The sequence below is a fragment of the Salvia miltiorrhiza genome, chromosome 3 (assembly GCF_028751815.1).
Source record: "Salvia miltiorrhiza cultivar Shanhuang (shh) chromosome 3, IMPLAD_Smil_shh, whole genome shotgun sequence".
In the NCBI taxonomy this organism is placed as follows: Eukaryota; Viridiplantae; Streptophyta; class Magnoliopsida; order Lamiales; family Lamiaceae; genus Salvia; species Salvia miltiorrhiza.
In genome coordinates, this window is record NC_080389.1 from 23,230,462 (window position 1) to 23,253,448 (window position 22,987).

The following is a 22,987-nucleotide window of genomic DNA, read 5'->3' on the forward strand; positions in this document are numbered from 1 at the left end:
TTGTTGGTTCCCATAATTGAAAATGAGGAATTTACGGGATTTCCTAAACTTGAAGAATTCGGATTAATCTGATTCATTGATTTTGGTGAGATCAATGGCTCTGATTTGGTCTCTGTTCTCTATATAGGGAAGTGGTCTCCATTGAAGCTGACCCTATATAACACGTATGAATTTGTTGTGTAACTGTATGAATTGCAAAAAATAATTTGTTTGCTATCTATGAGATTCGAACTCGGGACCTTGAATTCATCCAACAAGGTGTTGAATCAACCGTAGGTCTTGATAATCTAAGGGCTTTATATTCTAAGATGTGTTTTTATTTTAGCCCACCCTTATACATACATATATATATATATATATATATATATATATATATATATATATATAGGGGGAAGTTCTATGGAAACTCAAAGCCCTAAAATTACTAGTTCGTTAGATTAATCTTGATCAAGGGCTGAGATTAGAAGTTAATATAATTAATATAATCATTTCTCACAATAAAATTGGTAAGATTCATAATATCCCTAAAATTACTCACTTCCGATTTTCTCTCCCTCATCTCTCTCTCTCTCTCTCCCGTCCCCTTTCTCTTTCTCTCTCTCTCTCTCTATCTCTTCTTCTCCTACCTCCCTGAAGTCAGCGTCCTCCCATCTCCCTGTTCTCTTCGATTCCTGCCGCCTACCTCTCTGAACTCCGGCAAGGCCGTCGCCTCGCCTAGTCAGCGCCACCCCCGCCTCTCTTCGTCCTTCTTCCGATGCGGCGAGACCCACCACGGATCGAGCCCTAATTTTCTAGCACGAGCTATCGCCGCTGCGCGTCGAAGATCAGAACAGACGCCTCCCCAAAGGTCTGCCGCCTTCGGCTTCCTCTCTTTTCCAAAATCCAACGAGGTTGGCCACCATCAACGACCCATCTCCCTCGAAAAATGGCTAGAATCGCCGCCGCCCCCTTCTCCGAACTTGTAGATATAGTCCAATGAACGTATAGTTAATTTTATTGAACTTGTAGATTTAGTCCAATGAATGTATGATTAAATTTATTGAACTTGTAGATATAGTCCAATGAAATTTTAGTTTTCTGTTATTGAACTTCTGTATGTATTTTAATTTTATGGAGTTCAACACCATTGACATACCTTGAACATTCGCCGGAGAGGAGGAAGGGGGCGGCATGTATAGTTAATTTTATTGAACTTGTAGATATAGTCCAATGAACTTTCAATTTTCTGTTATTGAACTTATGTATGTATTTTAATTTTATGGAGTTCAACACCATTGACGTACCTTGAACATTCGCCGGAGAGGAGGAAGGGGGCGGCAGAATTGGGGATTAAAGAAGCGAGCGACAGATCATTTACAGAGGGAGAGAGAGAAAGGGAGAGAGAGAGAGAGAGAGGACGGGATAGACAGAGAGATGAGGGAGAGAGAATGAGAAGTGAGTAGTTTTAGGGATATTATGAATCTTACCAATTTTATTGTGAGAAATGATTATATTAACTTCTAATCTCAGCTCTTGATCAAGATTGATCTAACGAACTAGAATCTGTCTCCATTCTCTATATAGGGGACTGTTTCTATTGAATCTAACCCTATATATATATATATATATATATATATATAGGGAAAGACTACTGTGAGAGTATCTCTTAAAATAAGAAATAAGAACTAAGAAAAATGTATGAATTTTATGTAGAACATGTATGAATTCGCTGTATAAAGGTATGCATTGCGAAAAATAATTTTTTGCTACCTTCGGGATTCGAACTCAGGACCATGAATTCATCCAACAGGATGATGAATCAACCGCAGATCTTGATGATCTAAGGGCTGAAAATGATTCTTATTTTATATCTTAAGAAATGTACTTATTTTAGCCTTCCCCTATATATATATATATATATATATATATATATATATGAACCATTTTAGCCTATAAAATAAAAATCAAAGTTAGACTATAAAATAGGAACCATTTTTAGCCTCTGGATCATCAAGATCTACGGTTAATTCATCACCTTGTTGGAATAATTCATGGTCCTGAGTTCGAATCCCATAGGTAGCAAAAAATTTAATTTTCGTAATTCATACATTTACACAGCGAATTCATGGGTGTTCTGCATATAATTCATACATTTTAATTAGTTTACAATTTATAGTCTAAAATGAGTTTTCTGAATAGCCCTCCCCTATATATATATATATATATATATATATATAGGGTGCGGTTCTATCTTAGATAAAATAAAAGTAGAGAGGCACGACGGAATAAATTTCTTAAACCCTAGTTTTGTGCGCTGCCTTGCTGTTCGCCGGACATGGCCGCCGGCACACACCCACACGATTCTTTGGACATGGGAGGTCTCAATCTTCCTCCTGTTTCTTCAAACTTTGAGAGCACCCCTCGATCACCTGGTTTCAAAACAACTGTTGCAGCCTCTCCTTTGGCCAAGAAGAATGGCGTGAGTGATACTCACGCTACTTCTTCTTCCGATCTTCTGTCTCTTCGGCAGGAATTGATTGACGGTCCTCAGTCGTTTGCGGATAATCTTGAACGTAGGGTTTCTGAGCGGATACCCTTGAATTCGGATGGCACGCTTACTCGCACAAAAACTGATCAGGCTCTTCCGACGATCTCCTACGCTGACAAGATTGCGCAGAGGCCCACGCGCAAGCCTGATATACCACTTCACAGTTTTCATGCTTTAAAGGCGATTAAGCATGGGGAGTCGGCTTCTATTACTATTCCTCGTGATCTATATTTGTAGCAGGTTTCACACTTTCAATTTGCTCTTATTGGCAGGCTTCTTCTCAGCAAGGTAGACAAACCACGGTCTTCTCTTGAGCTTAAAGCGGAGTTGCAAAGATTATGGAAGCCAAAGGAGCCTTAGACTCTCATGCCGATGGGTAAAGGTTACTACACGCTGAAATTCCAAAACATTGAAGATAAAAGATTGGTCAATACTAGATCGTCATGGGAGCTCGTCTCTGGGCAGTTGATGATTCGTGATTGGGTTCGGAATTTTAATCCTTATAAAGCAACGTCTTCATTCGCTCAGGTTTGGGTGCGCATATATTACCTTCCAGTGGAATATTGGCACCCTGAAGTTATTGCTGGAATAGCTGGAATTCTGGGACAACCTCTTCGAACGGATGCAACTTCGTTAAGTGGAGAGGTTGGTCAGTTTGTGTGGGTTCTTGTGGAGATGGATTTGACACAACATATTATGGAAACGCTGATCGTTGATGGTGGGGACTGCGCCTTCTCTGTAGAGTTTACTTTTGAAAATCTCCCTTCTTTTTGCCCGCGATGCAAAATTGTTGGGCACTCGGTGGACAAATGTCGTAGAATATTAAAGGAAAATATGGATACGGATACACAAAAGGGGCTACTAAAGGACAAGAAGCTTCCTGTGCAGAAGCAAGCCACGATGGTTAAGAATAAAGAACAACAATGGCAAACTGTTGGTGGGCGACATTCTCAAAATGATAATATTTTGCAAATTAGTCATGGGAGTTATTTTCCGGTTCTTGAGCATGATCAGGAGGATCAGCGACAGATTTCAGGCCAGATCTTCTTGGAAAAACTTTAGTGTCGGCGTCTTCGAAACGACCGCAAAAGGCTGAATTAATCAATTCCTTAGGTTGCGATTTGGTTGATCACAGGGAAGGCGTGGTGGAGGAGTGTGAAACAGAGGATGAAGCAGATGTGGCTGGTGTTAAACCGGTTTAGGGAAGAGCTTTGACGTGTACTCCGCCTCATGCGGGTAGGCTTGAGATGGATAAGCAACACTTATGTGCTAAGCGCCAAGTGTTTGATGAAACTCCAAGGAATTTTTCGCAGCAAATTCCTTTTCTGGAAGAGAAGGAGCAGACGAGCGATTTTAGGCAGCAGCCTGAGGATATTAGACAACAGAAGAAGAGTCTTCTTGAGCCTGTTGAAGCTGAACAACAGCAAGGTTCTCAATCTTCTCAGCATGAGCAAGTACATCAGGTGTTCGATGACAATCCGGAATTTCAAAATGATCTTGGTCCGCCTGTTGGGTTATAGAAGCAGAAGAGTTCTGAAGTTGGGCAGTCGGTGATGCCAGAGTTAGAAGAGCAGGATGATCAGGAGAAGCATTTGCCAAATGCTTCGCCGAGACAGCAAGCACATTCGAATTTGTTAGAGGAGGGGTTGCCAGCGTGCGGTTTGCCTGTTCAGCAGGAGTCTTTTGGAACTCAAACACCCATGACTTCTGAGGAGACGGTTCGTGATAAGAAACTGATTGCTGTTGAAAATCAAATGAAGATTGAAAGATTTCAAAAATCGTTGGGGCAGCCTAGTGCGGATACTACGGTTAAGCGAGGGCGTGGGAGGCCTCCTAAACATGAACAGGCGCGCAGTCACAACAATGCTTTGAAGCAACGGGAGGAGAATATCAAGGCTCGCCTCAGGAAATCTGTGGATACGGGTCTGAAACAAAGCAATTATGTTGTTGATTGCAGTAAGCGTGACAGCCTAAGGGTGATGGATTCTGTTGCCAATAAAAGCTGGGCGAATGAGGTGGAGCTGGCTGAGAGTCAGTCCACGACTTCCTCAACTTTTTGATGAACATGATCGTTTGGAACGTCGAGGCCTCATGGACGAGTCTAAACGGTACTCCGATGACTTTGGGTTTTTTGAACCTAAATCTTTTTTTTAGTGCGGTCGGCATTGAGTGTTATGGGGTGTCGTCCGCTTTTGGCTGCATTCTATCTTGCCTTTGCTTGTGTTTTTTTGTTTGTGTTTGTTGAGGGGTGGATGAGCCGGGATGGTCTGGGGGCAGTGGTCAGGGCGGAGTTCCTGAGGTTGTCCTTTCCGCTCTTCACCTCTGTTGGGTCTTTTCTTTGGTTCCTAGACGGGTACTCTTTTTCCTCCCCAGAGGTTTTCCCTTCCGGGTTTTCTTTTGGGAGGTTTTATTGAGGCTCGGCCTTTAGTCTGCTTCCTCTTGTGCTTTCAAGGGTTTTTTCTTAGGTCTTTTCTCTTTCTTTTTTAATATTAAACCACATTTAATAAAAAAATATAGGGTGCAGTTCTAGAGAGAACTACATTATTTGTGAGAACGTGAGAACCATCAAATCTAATGCATCCACTGTAAAAATTAATGCATTCGATGTTAAAATTAATGCACTCGAAAAAAAAAATTGCTCCTTTTAGGAATCGAACCCAGGATCTGCATTCATCCAACATGATGATGCATAATTGCTAACATCTTCTTCTCCGTTGTTGCATAATTGCATTGAGCCGAATTCATTGTTTTCGAAGCATAATAAATCACGTGGCTCTCCTTCCCCAACTTTTGTCCAAGAACCGCACCCACAGCATGGTCACTAGCGTCGCACATAAGCTCAAAGGAAAGCTTCCAATCAGGTGGTTGCATAATAGGAGCCGTGGTCAACTTGGTTTTCAACAAGTCAAACGCCTGCTTATAGTCGTCTGTTAGGGCAAACGGCACGTCATTCTGCAGCAGATGTGTCAACGGTTGCGCAATCTTTGCGAAATCTTTGATGAATCGTCTGTAAAATCCAGCGTGACCAAGAAAACCTCTGATCTCCTTCACATTTTTAGGGTATGGTAGCTTCGCTATCAAATCCACATTCACCTTGTCGACTTGAATCCCTTTTTCTAAAACAACATGGCCTAGGACGATGCCCTCCTTGACCATAAAATGACACTTTTCGAAGTTTAAGATCAAATTCTTCTCCACACGTGTTAAAACTTTCTCCAAGTTGTCAAGGCAGCCCTCAAACGATGCTCCATATACTGTGAAATCGTCCATAAAGATTTATATGCATTTCTCGATAAAATCTGAAAAGATGCTCATCATGCATCTTTGAAAAGTGCTGGGCGCATTGCACAATCCAAACGGCATCCTTTTGCATGCATACATTCCAAACGGACAGGTGAAGGTAGTCTTCTCTTGATCCTCTTGGTTGACATGAATTTAAAAATAACCACTGTACCCATCCAAGAAGTAAAAGAATGCTTGTCCAGCGAGGCGTTCCAACATCTGATCAATGAATGGTAGAGGAAAGTGATCCTTGCGAGTAACTGCATTTAACTTTCGGTAATCGATGCACATGTGCCATCCAGTAACAAGACGCATCGACACCAACTCATTATTCTCGTTCTCAACCACTTGCTGTCCCGACTTCTTTGGAACCATGTGAATCGGACTCACCCACTTGCTGTCAGAGATAGGATAAATGATTCCCAAAGTAAGAAGCTTTAGAATCTCCTTAAGCACAATCTTCCTCATGTTCGAATTCAGTTTCCTCTGCGGATCTCGAACAGGCTTAAAATCCGGCTCCAACAAGATGTAATGTTGGCACACGTTGGGACTTATACCAGTGATGTTCGCCAAAGTCCACCCAATTACTTTCTTGTGCCTTTTGAGCACGGTGATTAACTGCTTCTCTTGGCTTGCGGTCAGATTGCTGCTAATGATGACTGGAAGAGTATCAGTATCCCCAAGATAGACATACTTCAGATTCACAGGAAGAGGCTTGAGTTCCAACTCCGACGGCTTCTCATCGGATCGCAGTGGTCTGTCATACGATGTCTATTTGGGCAAACCGAACTGGCTTCCTGAACTGACCACTTCCGGTTGTGCATAAAGAGACATGATGGCCTCTTTGATCTCTCCATCGTTCGTCCCTTGAGCATCAAATTCTGCCCAGCTTTTTATCATGGTTAGCTCCAACTTATCCTGCATGAATTCAGTCTCAAGAAATTCTTGGACAAGAGGGTCAATCACATCGATAGAATAAGCATTTTCAGCATCATTAGGAGTTTTCATGGCATTCAATACTAAAAGTATATTTTTTTCCATGATAGTCCAAACAAATTGTGCCATTACAAACATCAATGATTGACTTAGCAGTTCGCAGGAAAGGTCGACCTAAAAGGACTCCCGATGACTCCTTGGAGTGCATGCCACTCATCCTCACAACATAGAAATCCGCCGGATAAACAAAATTATTTACTCTCTGATGAGCCCGGGTTTGTGCTCTATTTTTGTGTCTGTTTTGGGTCTAGATCGAGTCTTTTTTCTTTTGTTTGTGTTGTTTGGTCGCCTGGGAGGGTGTAGTTCCGTGGCAGGACCAGCTTGTGGGCAAGAGGTGCTCCAGGGGTCGAAACTGCTGTCACCTTTCGTGAAAGAGGTATGCGCCGGAAGCAAAGGGGAATTGGAGGCAAAACCATCCCTTATGCCCATAAGTACCGCACGAGAGCTGGCAGGCAAGAGGAGGAAGGCAAGGAAAGAAGTCGGAGGCACAACAGGCGGGCGAGGGAGGACTGCAAGTAGGAGTTCGATATGGGCCAAAGACGGCAGCTATCCAAAAGAGACCGATGAGGCCAAACCACCGCCTTATCCAAAAGGAAACAAATCTTCATGAAGATTAGGTCTGAAAAGGGATAAGCATCTCCATGCTTGCATGGATCCGACCGCAACATCATGGGCTGGGTCTTACGTTGCCCTAATCACTCCTGTAAATACCCGAAGAGCTTCTAAAGCCAAGGGTGTTGAAGAACCGATCTGTTGTGCAGTTAGTGTGAAGTGCAAGCTTGCCCGGGCTGTGGGCATATTCTAGTTCTTTTCGTTACATGTTTTGCACGGCACTTTTGGCCGTATGTACTTATATTTCCCTTTAAGCAATTTCAATTTCAGTTATGTTTTCCTTTATATCTTTTGCTTGTGCTATTTACTTTATGTTTGGCTAAGTTTTATATTCTGATTTGGGCAAGATGATCTAAGCATGAACACTTAACTCGAGAGGTCTAATTTGAGCATAACAACTATATGAGCATATTCCCGATACACTAGGTTTGATTCCATAAGGTTGTAGCAACTTGGTTAATTACTTGATCACTAGTTAACTATGGAGTTTTGGCCACAAGTAAACTTTGGGCAAAAGGCAAGACGCCATCGACCTCCAAAATAGTACAACGAGTGTTGGAGCCGTGACTGCTGTGAAATATCGGCGTAAGAGTCAAGTGGGTCTATCTAAATCCTAAAGCATTCTGGGCAAAGCACAACTAGCGATAGCCATCGCAGAGAGCGTGGATGTTGCCCAGGGTAGTTGATTTCCATTAGCTGACCCTTCTAAGGGATCATACACTGAAAGGATAGATTGGGCAAGGGGTTTTTGCGTGCGTGACGAGTGACAATAGGGGCGCAACAATTCTTATGCCTATAACCACTGGTATGCGAGTATAGTGATTAATCTTTGCACCAATGATCGAGTGTCCAGTTCATGTTTAGTGATTCAAATCAAGTCAGAATTGTTTTGTTATTTGATTTATCTACCTTTGTTATTTCAGTTTTAGTTGGAAACCTCGTTCTGCCCATAAGCACGTTGTGGTCAGAACACTACAGGATACAAAACCTTTTTAGTGACACCCTTGCAAGAGGAGTTACTGCTCAGTTCCCTGTGGATTCGACTCTGGACTTACCACTAGCTAGTCTAGTTGTGGGCACATGATATTTTATTTGCACGAAGCTCAAACGACGGCTTCGTCACTCTCATAAGAACATTCTCAAGCAAACCATCGGGATGTACACATGATCTATCGGCTAATTGAATGACGACTCTAGTATCTACCAATTCCACACCCGACAAACTATTATAAACAGTAAGAGGCATGCCATTGATAGATGCTCCAAGATCACACATAGCATGCTCGATTCATGTGTCTCCTATGAAAATAGGTAGAGAAAACGTACCTGGGTCTTTGCATTTGGGCGATAATTCCTTTTGGATCACGGCTAAAACATTCTCGCCCATCAAAATCTTTCCAAATGCCTTGGACTTACCAGCTATGAAGTCCTTCACAAACTTTCCCAATGGAAAAATTTTGAGTGCTTGAAGGAATGGGAGGTTGATCTCAAGCTTGCCGAATATCTTCATGAAATCGATAAGTTCCTCTTCCGACTTCTTCTTCGCCAACCTCCTTGGAAAGGGAACTGGTATCTCAACCTTGTTTGGAATCATGTAGGCTAGAAGGTTTAGGAACCTTGCAATAGTTACCCTCGATCGACTCAAGCTCTGCTTCTTTCTCCTTCTGCCTTGCTGCCGGATCTCTGTTTTGTTTGGTCAAACCAGACTGTTCTATATTCTGGAGGGCATAATCTTCCGTCTCTTTCTCGGGTTCGGAAATTTTTAACTGTGGCTCGACTCCAGAACTCTTGCTCGAATCATTCTTTGAATTCTGGAGTGTGGGCTCATTCAACTCAGTACCACACCGCAAAGTTATCTTATTGCAATTCTTGTAATACCCCAATTTTCATAACTTTTCAATTTAAAATCTTGAAGAACTAATAGATAAAATAAAATTTTCTTGAATTATAAAAGTTTAAACCAATTTAAAATCAACTTGCCAAAACTAAAGTAGTAACATGAAATAAAATGATAAATTAAAACTTAACAAGTTCAACTAAAATGTCCAATGTAAAATCCTTATCCCTAGTCATTCTCCACCTCTATGGCCATCTCGACTCTGGAACTGCAAAACTGAAAAGATAAGGGGTGAGCATATTGAAAATATACTCAGTGAGGAAACATGCACATATTCACATACGCTTAAACATGCAAATAATTCACATTGTCATACACATATACTTAATTCTGAGTGTTTCTGAATTTCTGATCATGTACTTGAACATGATATTCTGAGTTTCTTATCATGTACTTGAACATGATATTCTTAGTTTCTGATCATGTACTTGAACATGATATTCTGAATTTCTGATCATGTACTTGAACATGATATTTGCATTTCTGATCATGTACATGAACATGATATTCTGCGTTTCTGATCATGTACTTGAACATGATATTCTGAACATGTATCTAGACATGTATCTGAGCAAGTATAATCAAACATGAACTAAAAGCAAATTCAAACATACATGAATATAACAACAAGCATATAATCCCTCACCTTAAAGTTGAAGGCAATTAACTAAAATCCGGAATGAAGGTCTTAATAGCGCCGCGCCTAACCACATAAAATATAATTACTTATCCTTAATCTAAAATTCTATAATATATGTAAACGTATACCTATAATAAATAAACCATAATTAAAACACTAGAAACATTAAACAATCATTCTGGAACAATTAGAAATAGTTATACTTGTAAATATTTTGTTTAACAAATTTTATTTTATACGAGAAAAAAATTAACTAATAACCATATTAATATTAACTAATCAAACAAATTATGGAAAATGATCTAACTAGTTTACGAAAAAGGTTTGGTCAAATACTCCAATCAAAAAGTGTCATGACTTATGAAGAATTCGCACAGTCTAGGATGACGCATTTATAAATCAAATACTTTGGATTTCTGTAAAAGAAAAATACATGTTGGGATTCTGAATAAAATACAACTTTTGATGTGATTATAAGTTTCTAATAGAAGTCACCTATCTAACTATTCAAATATATGTATACGAAAACAGACTTAAGAAAATAATTGAAAAGCTACTGATTTCTTAAAACCTTGCGTGAACAAAAATAAAGAGAAGACGAAGAAAAAAAATACCGATTCTTATGCTTGCTTCGGTTCTGGTGTGTCTGTCTGTTTTAGGGTTTGAAAATAGATCTCATATTTATACTAATTTTTAAATAACTTTTGATAAATATAAAAATTAAATTCTATGTATATCTCCTACTAAGATAAAGAATAAAGATGATAAAAGGAGTTCTAATTCTAATAGGAATCAATAATAATAATAATAATAATAATAATAATAATAATAATAATAAATATTAATAATTAAATAATAATAATAATAATAATAATAATAATCTAGATAAAATTAATGGTGCATATCTATATGTATCATGCAATAAAATAAACTATAAAAGAAAAATACTAGAAATTCAACTTATAATAAATCTAAATGTTTGGGGTGTTACAATTCTCCTTTGGGTTTATGATAACTTGGGATGGTAATACTCCTTGGTTGCCCTTGAGTTGATTCACGGACATTGAGAGCTGAGAAATTTGCCGTGCCAACCCTTCCATCTGTACTTTATACTCGGCATGAGATTGTTGGAGCTGTTGCACATTACCTTGCAAAAATTGTTGATTACCAATCAATTCTGCCATCATATCCTCAAGTGTTTTGCCTTGTTTTTCTTGGGCGGGCGGAGGAGGTGCTTGTGCTTGCTGCGGAGCTGTCCTTTGATGTCGAGGACGATAATTTTGCTGCTGCGGTTGCCTCTGGTCCGGATCCCTCCAACGAAAGTTAGGATGATTTCTCCATGGTGCATTGTGATTATTCGAGTAGGGGTCCCGTTTGGGCAAAGGGGGCAGTGGATCAGTGCAGCTGTAAAAATTGTGAGAAGAATTTACTTGGGCTTGATAATCTTCGTCGCCCCCGGTGCACTGCAAACTTGTGTGGCCAAAATTATCACACGCTCCACATGACTTTTCTGTCGGTTGTCCAGCAGTTGCGACTTTCTCCACCACAGTACTTAGCATTCTCTTCGAACATATCCTTGAGATCAGAAGAGTCAGAGGAGCTTGCTTGTGCAGCTTTCTTGAACAATTGCATGCGTGGCTCCTCATATTCTCTTGTCGCCTCCACCAAGTGTTGTATCTACCTTTTGGCTTCACTCACCGTGTTTTGGAAAAATCCACCTCCACTCGCTGAATTCACCAAATTCTTAGTGTCTACCATCATCCCCTGATAGAAATACTGCAAAAGGTCCCCCTGAGAAAATTTGTGGTTTGGACAACTGTCCACCAATCTCTGGAACCTGGTCCAATACATGCTTAATGACTCATCATACTCCTGTTTCGCTCCACTAATTTCCTTCTTTAGCGCATTCATCTTGGTGGGAGGAAAAAAATGCTCCAGAAATAGCTTTTTCATCTCGGCCCATGTAGCGATAGAATTTGGGGGAAGGCTTGTGAACCACGAGTTCGCCTCTGCTGTCATGGTGAAGGGGAAAGCAGCTAGTCTGAAGTGTTCCTCCGTTACTCCAGTATGGCGCTTTTGCACTTTACAAATCTTGATGAATTCACTTAGAAAATTGTATGCATGCATGCGGCTCCTGTAGGAATATTAAACTGAATTAATACTCAAATTGCCCGATGATCGTTTCTTAGATTATTATTAATTTATCATACAACGATTAATAATAACATGCTCCTATGAATTTAATTGATCCACGTTGGAGTTAGGATTACTTACTTGAGAAGCGTATGCAAAGACTGTCGATGATCGAATCGAATGACTCCAGTTCTGATCTTCTGAACTGTATCCCGCTCAGCTTTCACCGTTGGATGGACAACGATCTATGAAAGTCCCAAGGCAGAAAACTGCTCCTCACGTTTCTGCGCCTCTCTGCTCCCTAAATAATTAATGTGTGTTTTTCCTGAGAGCAGACAGCTGTATTTAAATAAATAAATACGTATGGGGCGCCAGATTAGTGTAGGGGGCGATTTCTGCTCCTTCTAGGGCTAGGAGACTTTGGGCCAGTCTAGGGACCAGATACAAGGAATAAAGATGGGCTTCAAATAATTTAATTATCCATGGTCAGCCCAGACCATAATTAATTTATACTCCCTCCGTCCCATAAATAATGGCATGTTTTCCTTTTTGGGTTGTCCCATATATAATGGCCTGTTTCCATTTTGGGCTAAAATTAACACTTAATTAAAGCTTTTAATTATACCCAACAAAGCCCTAATTATTTCAACCTACGCCTAATCTTTTTCTCCCTTACCAAACTTTTCTACCTTTTTTCCCAAAACTCTCTCTCCCTCTCTCTCTCGCACAGACATTCCTTTGTGCTTACCGTCTCTCTCTGTCACTGGCGACATCGCCGGTTCTCGCCGCCTCCGGCGCGTCGAGACCGGCGCCTCTTCTTCTCCCTCCTTCCTTTCTTTTCTCTTTACCTCATTCTTTCTCTATCTCTCTCTCGATCTCTCTTTCTCTCTGCCCTCTCCCTCTCGATCTCCCTTTCCCTCCTGTTCGCGGTGGCCGCTGTGAGCCGCGGCAGCGCATGCAGCGCCGGCGGTCACCGCCACCTCTGCTCCCTCTCTCACTCCGCCTCCATGCCCCTCACACATCTGTCTCTCCCTCTATCTTACTCTGTCTCTCCATTGTTCTTCAGCCACGGTAGGGCTCGCCTCCACCTCTCCCTTTTCCTCCACCGTGGCGTTGGGTTTAGTGGTGTCCGGCTTGTGCAGTGATGCCGAGCCCTACCTGAAGATGAGGAGAAATTACGGAATTCGAGGGGGTGTTGCCGGATTGTGCTGGTGTTGTCCTGCGTGTGCTGCTTTGCTTTGCTTTGCTTTGCATTGCTGGAGATGGCGATTTTCAGAATTTTAATTTTGGGGATTTTCAGGATTTTAGTTTTGGGGATTTTCATGATTTAGATGATGGCAAGAACATCAACGAGGGTGAAGGTTGGTGTTGCCGGATTTCTGCCGGAGGATTGAAGAGAGGTTGGTGTTGCCGGATTTCTGCCGGAGGATTGAAGAGGAGGTCGGTCGGATGATGTAGATTAGCTAATAATTAATCTTACTAATAAATTCTTTAAATACATGATCCATCACTTTATCTCCTTAATTCAATACTTCTTAATCTCCGTGCCCAAAAGAAACGGGCCATTATTTCTGGGACGGAGGGAGTAAATATTAGTTCATTCCACTAGAGAACCAATATTGACTTACCCCTTTATTGCCGGTGATGAGTCGGGGATTGTATTTAGACTTATTAAATCTCCGTATTTAAAATATCTGACATCCATTAATTAATTAGACCTCTGACAGCTTAAATTAATTAATTTCTTTGTAATCCTTAAGCAGTACCACTCAAACCTTATTATTGCGCCTGAACTTAATCAACCTGCAGGGTTTAGCACAATAAACTTTATTGAGCTCCTTAAGGGGATGTCATTATCCTATATCGGATACGGGTACTAATACATATAATCAAATATCATATATTAACCGCTATCACCCAAGATACAGAGTACTCAAGTTATTATATAACTTTCACTCATAGTAAATCAAAGTGATACACGAATTAACATATATATCTGAAATCTTATTAGTATTAAGATTTTATTAAGTCACCGAGATCTTGATTCTTCATTTAAGTCAGATAGAAGAATACATCTCAATGTGGTCCTATCAATACGTTATGACGTACCAGTATAGACAAGTAGTCAAGACAAACTACTTCTATCTATACCGCAGCCTAAACCGATGACTCATCCTAAAGTCATCTCGGCTGTGATCATTTTATATCTCTTAAGGTTATTCCAATTATATGGTCTTCTGTGATCTACAACACACCATATAATCTACTTATATAGAGATAGAGAACATACATATGCAATCATGAACACAATCGGATAGGAGATTAAAATAGTGAACATAGGAATCATTGTATACAAGAATAAAAGGTTCTTGCTTTCAGTATACAAATCTAACAGCTCCCTCAATAAACAAGGTTAAGGGAATTAAAACCCTTAAATGACCAAGCCTAGCCCATTAAATGGGTAATTTTCGGTCCTTTACAAAATAACGCATAGGAAATAATTAAAAACAAGAGTTTTGGACTAAATAAATTCTAGAAAATGAATTCCAAGCCCAATCTCCAAAATCTTCCATCTTTCATGAATCATCCAAACTTCATCAAAATCCATGCAAACTCGATCAATTCCATTTTCTTCATCCACACGAGTTCTTCTTAATTTTTCGCTCAATTCCTACATCCAAAAGATCACAAACCATGTAAAATCATATAAAATTATAGCAAACACACACTAAACTAAGTAACTAAAATACATACATCAATATATATTCTAACAAGTGTTGGGAACCCCATGGAATATCGTGTCTTGTTTTGATGATACCAAAATCCTTAGGTTTAATTTGTAATAGACTAGAACAGTTTGAACTCAAGTGTGTTTCTAGTTTAGTTTGCGGTTCTGAAGACTGAAGACTGAAGAACGAAGGACTTAAGACTGAAGACTGAAGTTACCAACTGAAGTATCAGTTATGAACTGATTACTTAATGCGTGCTCCGTGGACTCAGCAGACTGATACTAAAGTCAAGTATCAGTTAAACATTCTTCCTCGGACTGAACTTCCAACGTTCAAAGGAAGCCATGTGCTCACATAGTACAGCCGCATTAAATGCAGAGATCTCAGGATCATCCCTCTCTGCAGAGGTCATTCCTATTTGGTGGCTACTTTATCAAAGACGTCGCATCTCCTGCCCATCAAGATAGCCGTTCCCACCAAACAAGGAACCTCGAAGATTGAAGCCTCAGCCTAAATTCAAAAAGCTCTCCAACGGAAGAAATCTTGAAGATGTTATCCGCCAACGGATCTATTTAGGATCTCTCCTATAAGTAGCGCTCGAGGATCACTTCAATCTTCACCGATTCAACGACATAAGCTGAAGCTCTGCCAAAATTGCTACTCAGCTCAAAGCTTAACCTCCCCAAAGTTTGAATCGAAGAAGAGAATTCCAAAACCAAAAATCAATCACTGCTGATTACACACATTCTCTTAGACCTTAGGCAAACCTCTGTTTACCTAGAAGCCTAGGTCAAACTTGCTCCAAAGAACTAGTTCTTTGAAGTATAGTTGGCAAGTTTTTCAAACCTCCTTTCGAGAGAAAAAATAGAGTGTTTGAGTGGTAAAGGAGTTCAGGAAGGTACTATGACTCCGTGAGATCCTAGTGCAAGGTCGTGTTAGGAGTGAGAAATCCGACACGAGTGAAGTGTGGGTACTGAAGAGTGGAATCTTCAGTGAAACGGTTGTGTGCACACGGAAAGCACACGGTTCGGTTTGCAGTGCACCAGTTAAGCACTTGCGAAGTGGATTGTTGGTCTGATCAACCGATCGTGGATGTAGGAAAGTGTTTTCCGAACCACGTAAAAGTCTTTGTGTTATTTACAGCTTTCAGTTCTTACATACTTACTTGTGTTCTTACTTTTGATAAACTGAATACTGAATAACTGTAAAGAGAAACCTAAGACTAACAACGTGCTCAACCGAGGCTATTACGAAACAAAGTTATTTCCGCTGCGTATGATATCAGTCTGACTGATCTATCCTATGATAGTCAGGAAGATTTATATCATCTTTGTTTTAGCAAACTCGACTGAAGCCCTTACGTGCATCAGTTAAGTTCCAGTAACTTAACTGATAACTCCTTACTGAAGAGTTTTCAGTATCAGTCGTCAACCCTGTTGGTCAAAACTCATTTCAGTTAACAGGTGTCATAGTTTGCGTGTAAAGTTTTGTTTCGATCTCTATCTTGAGATCCCTCTGTTTTTAGATGAAAGAAAAATAGCCCATAGGTGTATTCCCCCCCTCCCATACACCTATTCGAGACCCTCCGGACCTAACAACAAGTTCAAAAAAATAGTGGATATTATTATGTGAATTTATGATGTGAACGAGTAGTAAAATATCTTTCAATATTGTTTGAGACTAATATAAGTACATAATTTTTAAATGGGTTCGAATAGCTAAACATAATTAATGAACATGATTATACGAACATTATTATACACCTTTAGAGCATCTCCAATGCATTGGTACTTAGAGGGTGTCTTAGAAGGTGGTCCCCACCTAAGACACACCCCTCTCCAATGTATTGTGTCTTAGATGGGTGCTTAGATCTCCATTTCCACAAAATTCACATTTCTACACTTTTATTTTTAAAATTCATATTTTATTAAAATTAAAATTCTACATTACAATAATTTAAAGACATAATTTAAATACAATAAAAAAAATAAAAATTATAATAATTTCCTAGGGCTCAATCAGACCAAAACGAGACCAAATGTGCTCCTTCAAGTCCAAAGTGAGGCGAGCAGGCATCTCTGCGTCTCGCATGGATGCTTGTCGTGCAACAAATGCACGAAAATCCGGCGAAGCACCTGCATGAGGTTGAGATGCGGCGCTACTCGAAGCTTCGTCGGCGTCTTCTTCCCACTGTGTTGCGTGCTCGCCTTCGTCTTCGATCATCATGTTGTGCAAAATGATGCACGTGAACATGATGTCGCTCATCTCCTCCTTGCTCCAAAGACGCGATGGGCCTTTGACGATTGCCCAACGAGCTTGAAGGATGCCGAAGGCTTGTTCAATATCCTTGCAAGTCGCTTCCTGTAACACTTTGAACCTCTTCCCATTCGGATCCGTCGGATTCGTAGGACTCTTCACGAATACAGACCAATTGGGATAGATGCCGTCAATCAAGTAGTACCCATTCCTTGCAGCCGATTGTTGAACAACGTCGAGTTGTTGAGCACGTTGATGTCGTTGTTAGAACTAGGAGTCCCAAAAAAAGCATGCCAGATCCATAGATCTTGCGATGCGACGGCTTCTAGGATGATGGTCGGTTCCCCCTGATCGCTGCGAGTGTATGCGCCTTGCCATGCCGTTGGACAATTATTCCACAGCCAATGCATGCAATCGAGGCTCCCTAGCATTCCCAGGAAGCCGAAGAGTTGAATAATGGCTCGACAGAATCTGCGTAAGCACTCCAACGAGATGGACTCTGTAATCCGGAGATACTCGTCGTACTGGTCCGCTACCCCACCATTAGCTAGCATACAAATAGCAACCGTGCATTTTTGCAACGACGTCAAGCCGGGTCTCCCAAGTGCATCCGTGCGTTGTTGGAAGTATGGATCGGATGTGACGGTATTAACGATATGCAAAAACAACGCACAATGCATGCGAAATCAGCGGCGGAAGATGTTGTCGGGGTAGACTGGATTTTCAGCAAAATAATCCGCGTGCAAGCGTAGAGCGCTGGCTTCACGGTCCCGATGAATGTAGGCCTTCTTTGCCACTATTCGTCGCCGCCGACGAGGTTGCGCATCCGGATCACCAATAGCTTGAACAATTTGATTAAATTCTTGCATAAGATTGGAAAATTCTTGAGCACGTCGCTCGTCCTCGTAGCTTGATGAAGAGGAAGACATTTCTTATAGAGAATTTTTGATGTGGAGATAATTTGTAGGTAACAAAATGATTGGAATTAAGTTGGGATATATATAGGTAAAGTGAAAAAAAAAATTATAAAAATCTCACACTACCGTTGGCTTCCAAAGGTAGAATTTAAAAAAAAAAATTCAAACGGCTAAATATTTCAAAAAATAGAATTTCGATTTTTTTTTAAATGGGGCGCGCCCAGCCATTTCTCTCCTTAGCCCCGGGTCTCCACTTCGACCCAGCTTTGAATCAAGGCGTGTCAGCTCGGCCACCACCTTAGCGACCCGGATCGACGCCTCCTTCGATCCGTCCGCTGGAGATGCTCTCAGGACGATAACGAATAGTAAATTACTTTCTATTCGGATATAAGATGGGTAAGAGTATATCTATAAATAATATTCAGCCTCATATCGAATTATCAATAGTCTTTACTTACTGGTGAACTTTTATCAAAAGATATACACATGATATTCACTTTGCCACATTATTTTAATCTTTTTTGTCTTGAAGAACTACTGTGAAATGATTATTATTTTAATTTTTTGGTCAAATAATTGTCATGTGTACAATGGATCTATAGTATATATATTTTTTCAAATCAAACAAATAATTTTGACATATGCAATTAACATTCAAGTGGACAACGTGGATTCTTGATTCATTTTTCAATCATACATGTGGTGTATATAATGAAAATTTAAATTTTCTTACATATTTGTTGACTTATGTATAATTTTTTTATTAATTTAAAAATGATTCAGTTGTATATATTGAAGAATGGAATTAAAAATAAAAAATATACTTTCTTTAAAAAATTGTAAGTTTTAGTGAACAAATTTTGTAATGATATATACTCCGTATTTAGTTCATTCTTTAATATTATCAATTACAAACCTGATTTTCGACCTCTTGCATTGCATTACCATAATGAAAACGAATTAATTCTCATCAATTTTCGGCAAATTATAAATTAATACTCTCTTTGTCCCATAAAAACATGCATAATATGAGACGACATTAATTTTAAGAAATCATGTAAAGTATAGTGTGAGTGGAGAAAAGTCTCACATTGATTGTGATGTTTAGTGAGAAATTTTTTACTATAAATGAGGTATATGCATGTTTTTATGTGGGAATTAAGAACGAAAAGAAAAATTATATTCCCTCCATCCGCGATATCGTTTTCACATTTGTCATTTCGGTCTATGCGCAATATCGTTTCCACTTCTATTTATAGAAGTAGGGTTCACAAACTTCCACTCACAACAATAGTGGGACTCAAACTTCACTCACTATAATATCCACTACTATCTATGATTATGCATCACTTTTTTTAAAAATCCGCGCCTATAATGTAGAAATGATATCGTGTACGGAGGATGTACATGTTTTTGTAGGAGGGAGAAAATATTAAATAAATAAAAGTCCATGCATTAATTCACAATTCACAATTCATTCTTTATTAATACATTTAGCAGCTGAAGAAATTCCAACTTTGTCAGGTGCGCAATCAATCCAGCCACAAGCTTTACTAGTGCAACAAAATGTTATGAGCACTTAAGAAATAGTATTAGAATTACCTTCTGAGTCATCATTGTTTTTCATCTCACAATCAATAAAATAACAGCAATTTTTCATAATTAAGTTGAATCTTTTACCCTTCATGATTGGACATCTTTGAACCAAATTAAGTTTAATTAAATAGACTTAAGAATCACAATTTGTCTACAAATTCTTCTGCTATAGCTATTTTCCTATAACTGGGGTTTTGTTGTCAAGAAATGTAGCTTTGGTCAAAAAAGATTTTCCAAACCTAGAGCCTAGGAGAAAATTAATATATCCCTAATAATGTTTCAATCCTTTTCAGTGCTGTCTAATCATGATTTCTACCAATGATTTCTCATATTATAAGGGCTGTGGCCGGGGTTGCCAATTTTCTGTTGGTTAATTTCAAGTAACTTTATATTATTTTATTAGAGGACGAAATTCGAAATGTTCATTTGCAATAAATAGTTTTATTTACAAATTTGCGAGATGGCGACGTATAAGACAGGATTTTGACTCGGTGAAAGACCGGATCTCGCATGGTCAGTAACTACTAACTGCATCTTCTTATAGAATTTAACACTTATTTAAAGAAAATAAACACTGATTCCTATTTAATTTTATTTATTGATATTCGAAAGAAACGGTGAAATTTTAATCTTGCCCTCACTATTAACACAAGAGGTCATCGTCATTTGAATGTCCTAAAGAGTCTGATAATCTAAATTAAAGAACATAATTTTGACTATACAAACCAGGGGGCTTAGCCCACTGGCCACCGGGTCCTCACTTAAGTGAAGTGACCCGGGTTCGATCCCTCTTGGGAACGAATTGGTGATTGGAGATATAAGGTGGAGTTTGGTGAATGGAGAGATAAGGTGGTTCTTGGAGTGGATGGGGAACTAACTACTAACATCTAACATGACTTTGACCGATCAAAAAAAAAAAAAAAAATTTGACTATACAATTTGAGTGTAGCATTTTTAAGGACTTCATATGACGTAATTGAATTTTAAAATTGATTGAAAAACAATCAAATTTGATTAAAAATTAACTCTGATTGACAACAACAGTTAAGCCATTTATTTATATTATAAGAATTATGATTCATTTTCTAAATTAATCCTTAATTCAAGTGCAAGATTACGTTTTCTTCTTCTTCTTTTTTCTTTTCTCTCCCAAGCATTTCTTTTGTGCATAAAATTTTGATTGTCCAGATTTAAAATAAATAATTAATATAAACATCCATTTAAATACCAACTGTACATTAACAGAATCTGAGCTGAATTTAAAATGCTTAATTAAGACCAGCATTAATCCACGTGGTTGAGGTGTTCTTTAACTAATTATTACTCTTTGCGATTAAGATGTTTTTTTTTTTTTTTTTTTTTTTTTTTTTTTTAAAGGAAAATATCAGGGCCAACTTAAGCTAAAAATACATACTACCATTTAAGGCCTCTAAGATTCGAATTCGATAGTATAGCATGTACAAATATATATTTATATAAAAAAGAAAAGGAGATTCTTGTTTCAAAGCAAAATCTTGATAACAAAATCCAGAAACATAAGCCTTTTCTTTTAAGGCATCTTGAAACAGCTAGCTTTTCCAATAGTATAGCCCACTTGTGATTAATTTTGCTCTATTATTTACTCAAAAGTTTTATTATTATTTACTCAAAAGTTTTATTTTGGCTGTCTGAAAATGTGAGTAAAATATGCAGAAACAATTGTTCTTGACAAATTCTTTCAACACTTCACTCAAAAGTTATGACCCATTAGATTAGTGAATGCACACTACCAAACAAACCTTTTCGCTTCAAACTGACACCTATCAGACATCACTTCCATTAAAAATGCTAATGAAACCCTAAAACGAACAACCAGCATCTCCAAGAGTCACACGACGTATCATTTTATCCATCACTTGCTCCGAATTCATATTCCGTGACACAACCCTAACTCGATCGCATATAACTTTTTTTTTTTTATTCTATTATTTTGAATTCCTATTCGTCCCACATCGACTAATTGTAAAGCTCATGGTTTCAATATATATATAAGTTAGATAACCTTATTCCCTTTTAATGAGATGATTAACTCAATTCTAATATAGTATCAGAGCACGTCAAAATCGATGGAGATTTGTCTATTGCCCATGATTGCTCCAATGCTCTGTTTGTCTCACATCAATTTGGTAAAGATATTGCCACATGATGATGTGGCCGGCATAGACTCAATCTTGAAAGTCCAACATTGGAGATTTTATTCTTTATTATTATTCACCATACGTGTTATAAATATGTCTTTCTCCTACTAGTTTTGCTATTAATTGATATAGCAATATTACAATTTATTGAATTAATTTTTGCTTTTAAAGGGACGAGTGAGGAAGAAAGAACAACCATTTTAGTTAAAGAGGGAGAGCAGAATGCAAAAGCATGTTTATTAAATTTGATCAAAAAAGAGTCCAACTACAATTGATTCCAAATTACAACTTTTGACCGGGACAGTATTCCAAACTTTAAAAATATATATATCTATATTTTAATTCCTGCCTACACCTCAAGAGATATGATTGGTTCATAGATTAAATTAACGATTCCAGAAGGAATAATTTTAAAATAGTATTATGCTTTTCAAGTGGCCATTCCGTGGAAGTTGAAGTGAAAACGAGAGATTTGTCTTCTGGCCTGTTCTTAATTAATATACTTTTCTGAGACTCACGGTAAAATAATACTTTCAGTTTCTCAAACTTTTATTTTAGGTTAGTAGCAATAGCATTGTCAAAAAAGACAATCATATGTAAACATTGTGCACGGGTGGTGCGCGCCTCGTCTTCTATTTAAACTTTTCCATAGATTTAATTATTCGGGATCATCTATATGAGAATCACACTTATTGTGAGAACATAAGAACCATTAAAATTAATGCATCTACTATATAAATTAATGCATCCGAAAATAATAAAATTTTTGCTCCCTTCAGGATTCGAATCCAGGATCTGCATTCATCTACCAAGATGATGCATCCACCGTAGATCTTGATGATCGAATGGTTTAAAATGGTTCTCTGTTCTAATTTTATTTAGTAGTTCTTATTTGAACCTCTCCCTATAAAGTGCAGTGCTATTCATACATATTACTCCCTCCGTCCCCAAAATAAGTTTCTCTTTGGAGACGGCACGGGTTTTAAGGAAAAGTGGTAAAGTGTATTGATAGTGGAGAAAAATATGTTATAATTAGTATTGGGAATTGTGAAAAGGTGAAAAGGTGTTATAATTAGTATTGGGAGTGGTGAAAAAGTGAAAAGTAAGAATAAATAAAGTATTATTAGTGGTGGGGTAGTTATCCAAAAATGGAAAGAAAGAGAGAGGAACTTATTTGGGGGACGTCCCAAAAAGGAAAAAGATTAACTTATTTTAGGGACGGAGG

The 22,987-nt window shown here is 38.7% G+C and overlaps 2 protein-coding genes across 2 annotated transcripts; both read right to left on the reverse strand.

Moving 5' to 3' along the window:
• Positions 1–10,925: 10,925 nt before the first annotated feature.
• On the reverse strand, positions 10,926–11,973 carry LOC131018541 (uncharacterized). The gene is made up of 2 exons (XM_057947258.1): positions 11,636–11,973; positions 10,926–11,529 (listed from the first exon to the last, which is right to left on the reverse strand). Exons 1-2 carry the CDS (start codon positions 11,971–11,973, stop codon positions 10,926–10,928), a joined length of 942 nt encoding a protein of 313 aa, XP_057803241.1.
• A 4,850-nt stretch (positions 11,974–16,823) lies between these two features.
• Positions 16,824–17,626, reverse strand: LOC131018542 (uncharacterized). The gene is made up of 2 exons (XM_057947259.1): positions 17,324–17,626; positions 16,824–17,228 (listed from the first exon to the last, which is right to left on the reverse strand). The coding sequence occupies exons 1-2, from the start codon at positions 17,624–17,626 to the stop codon at positions 16,824–16,826; spliced, it is 708 nt and encodes a 235-aa protein (XP_057803242.1).
• Between the last annotated feature and the right edge of the window lie 5,361 nt (positions 17,627–22,987).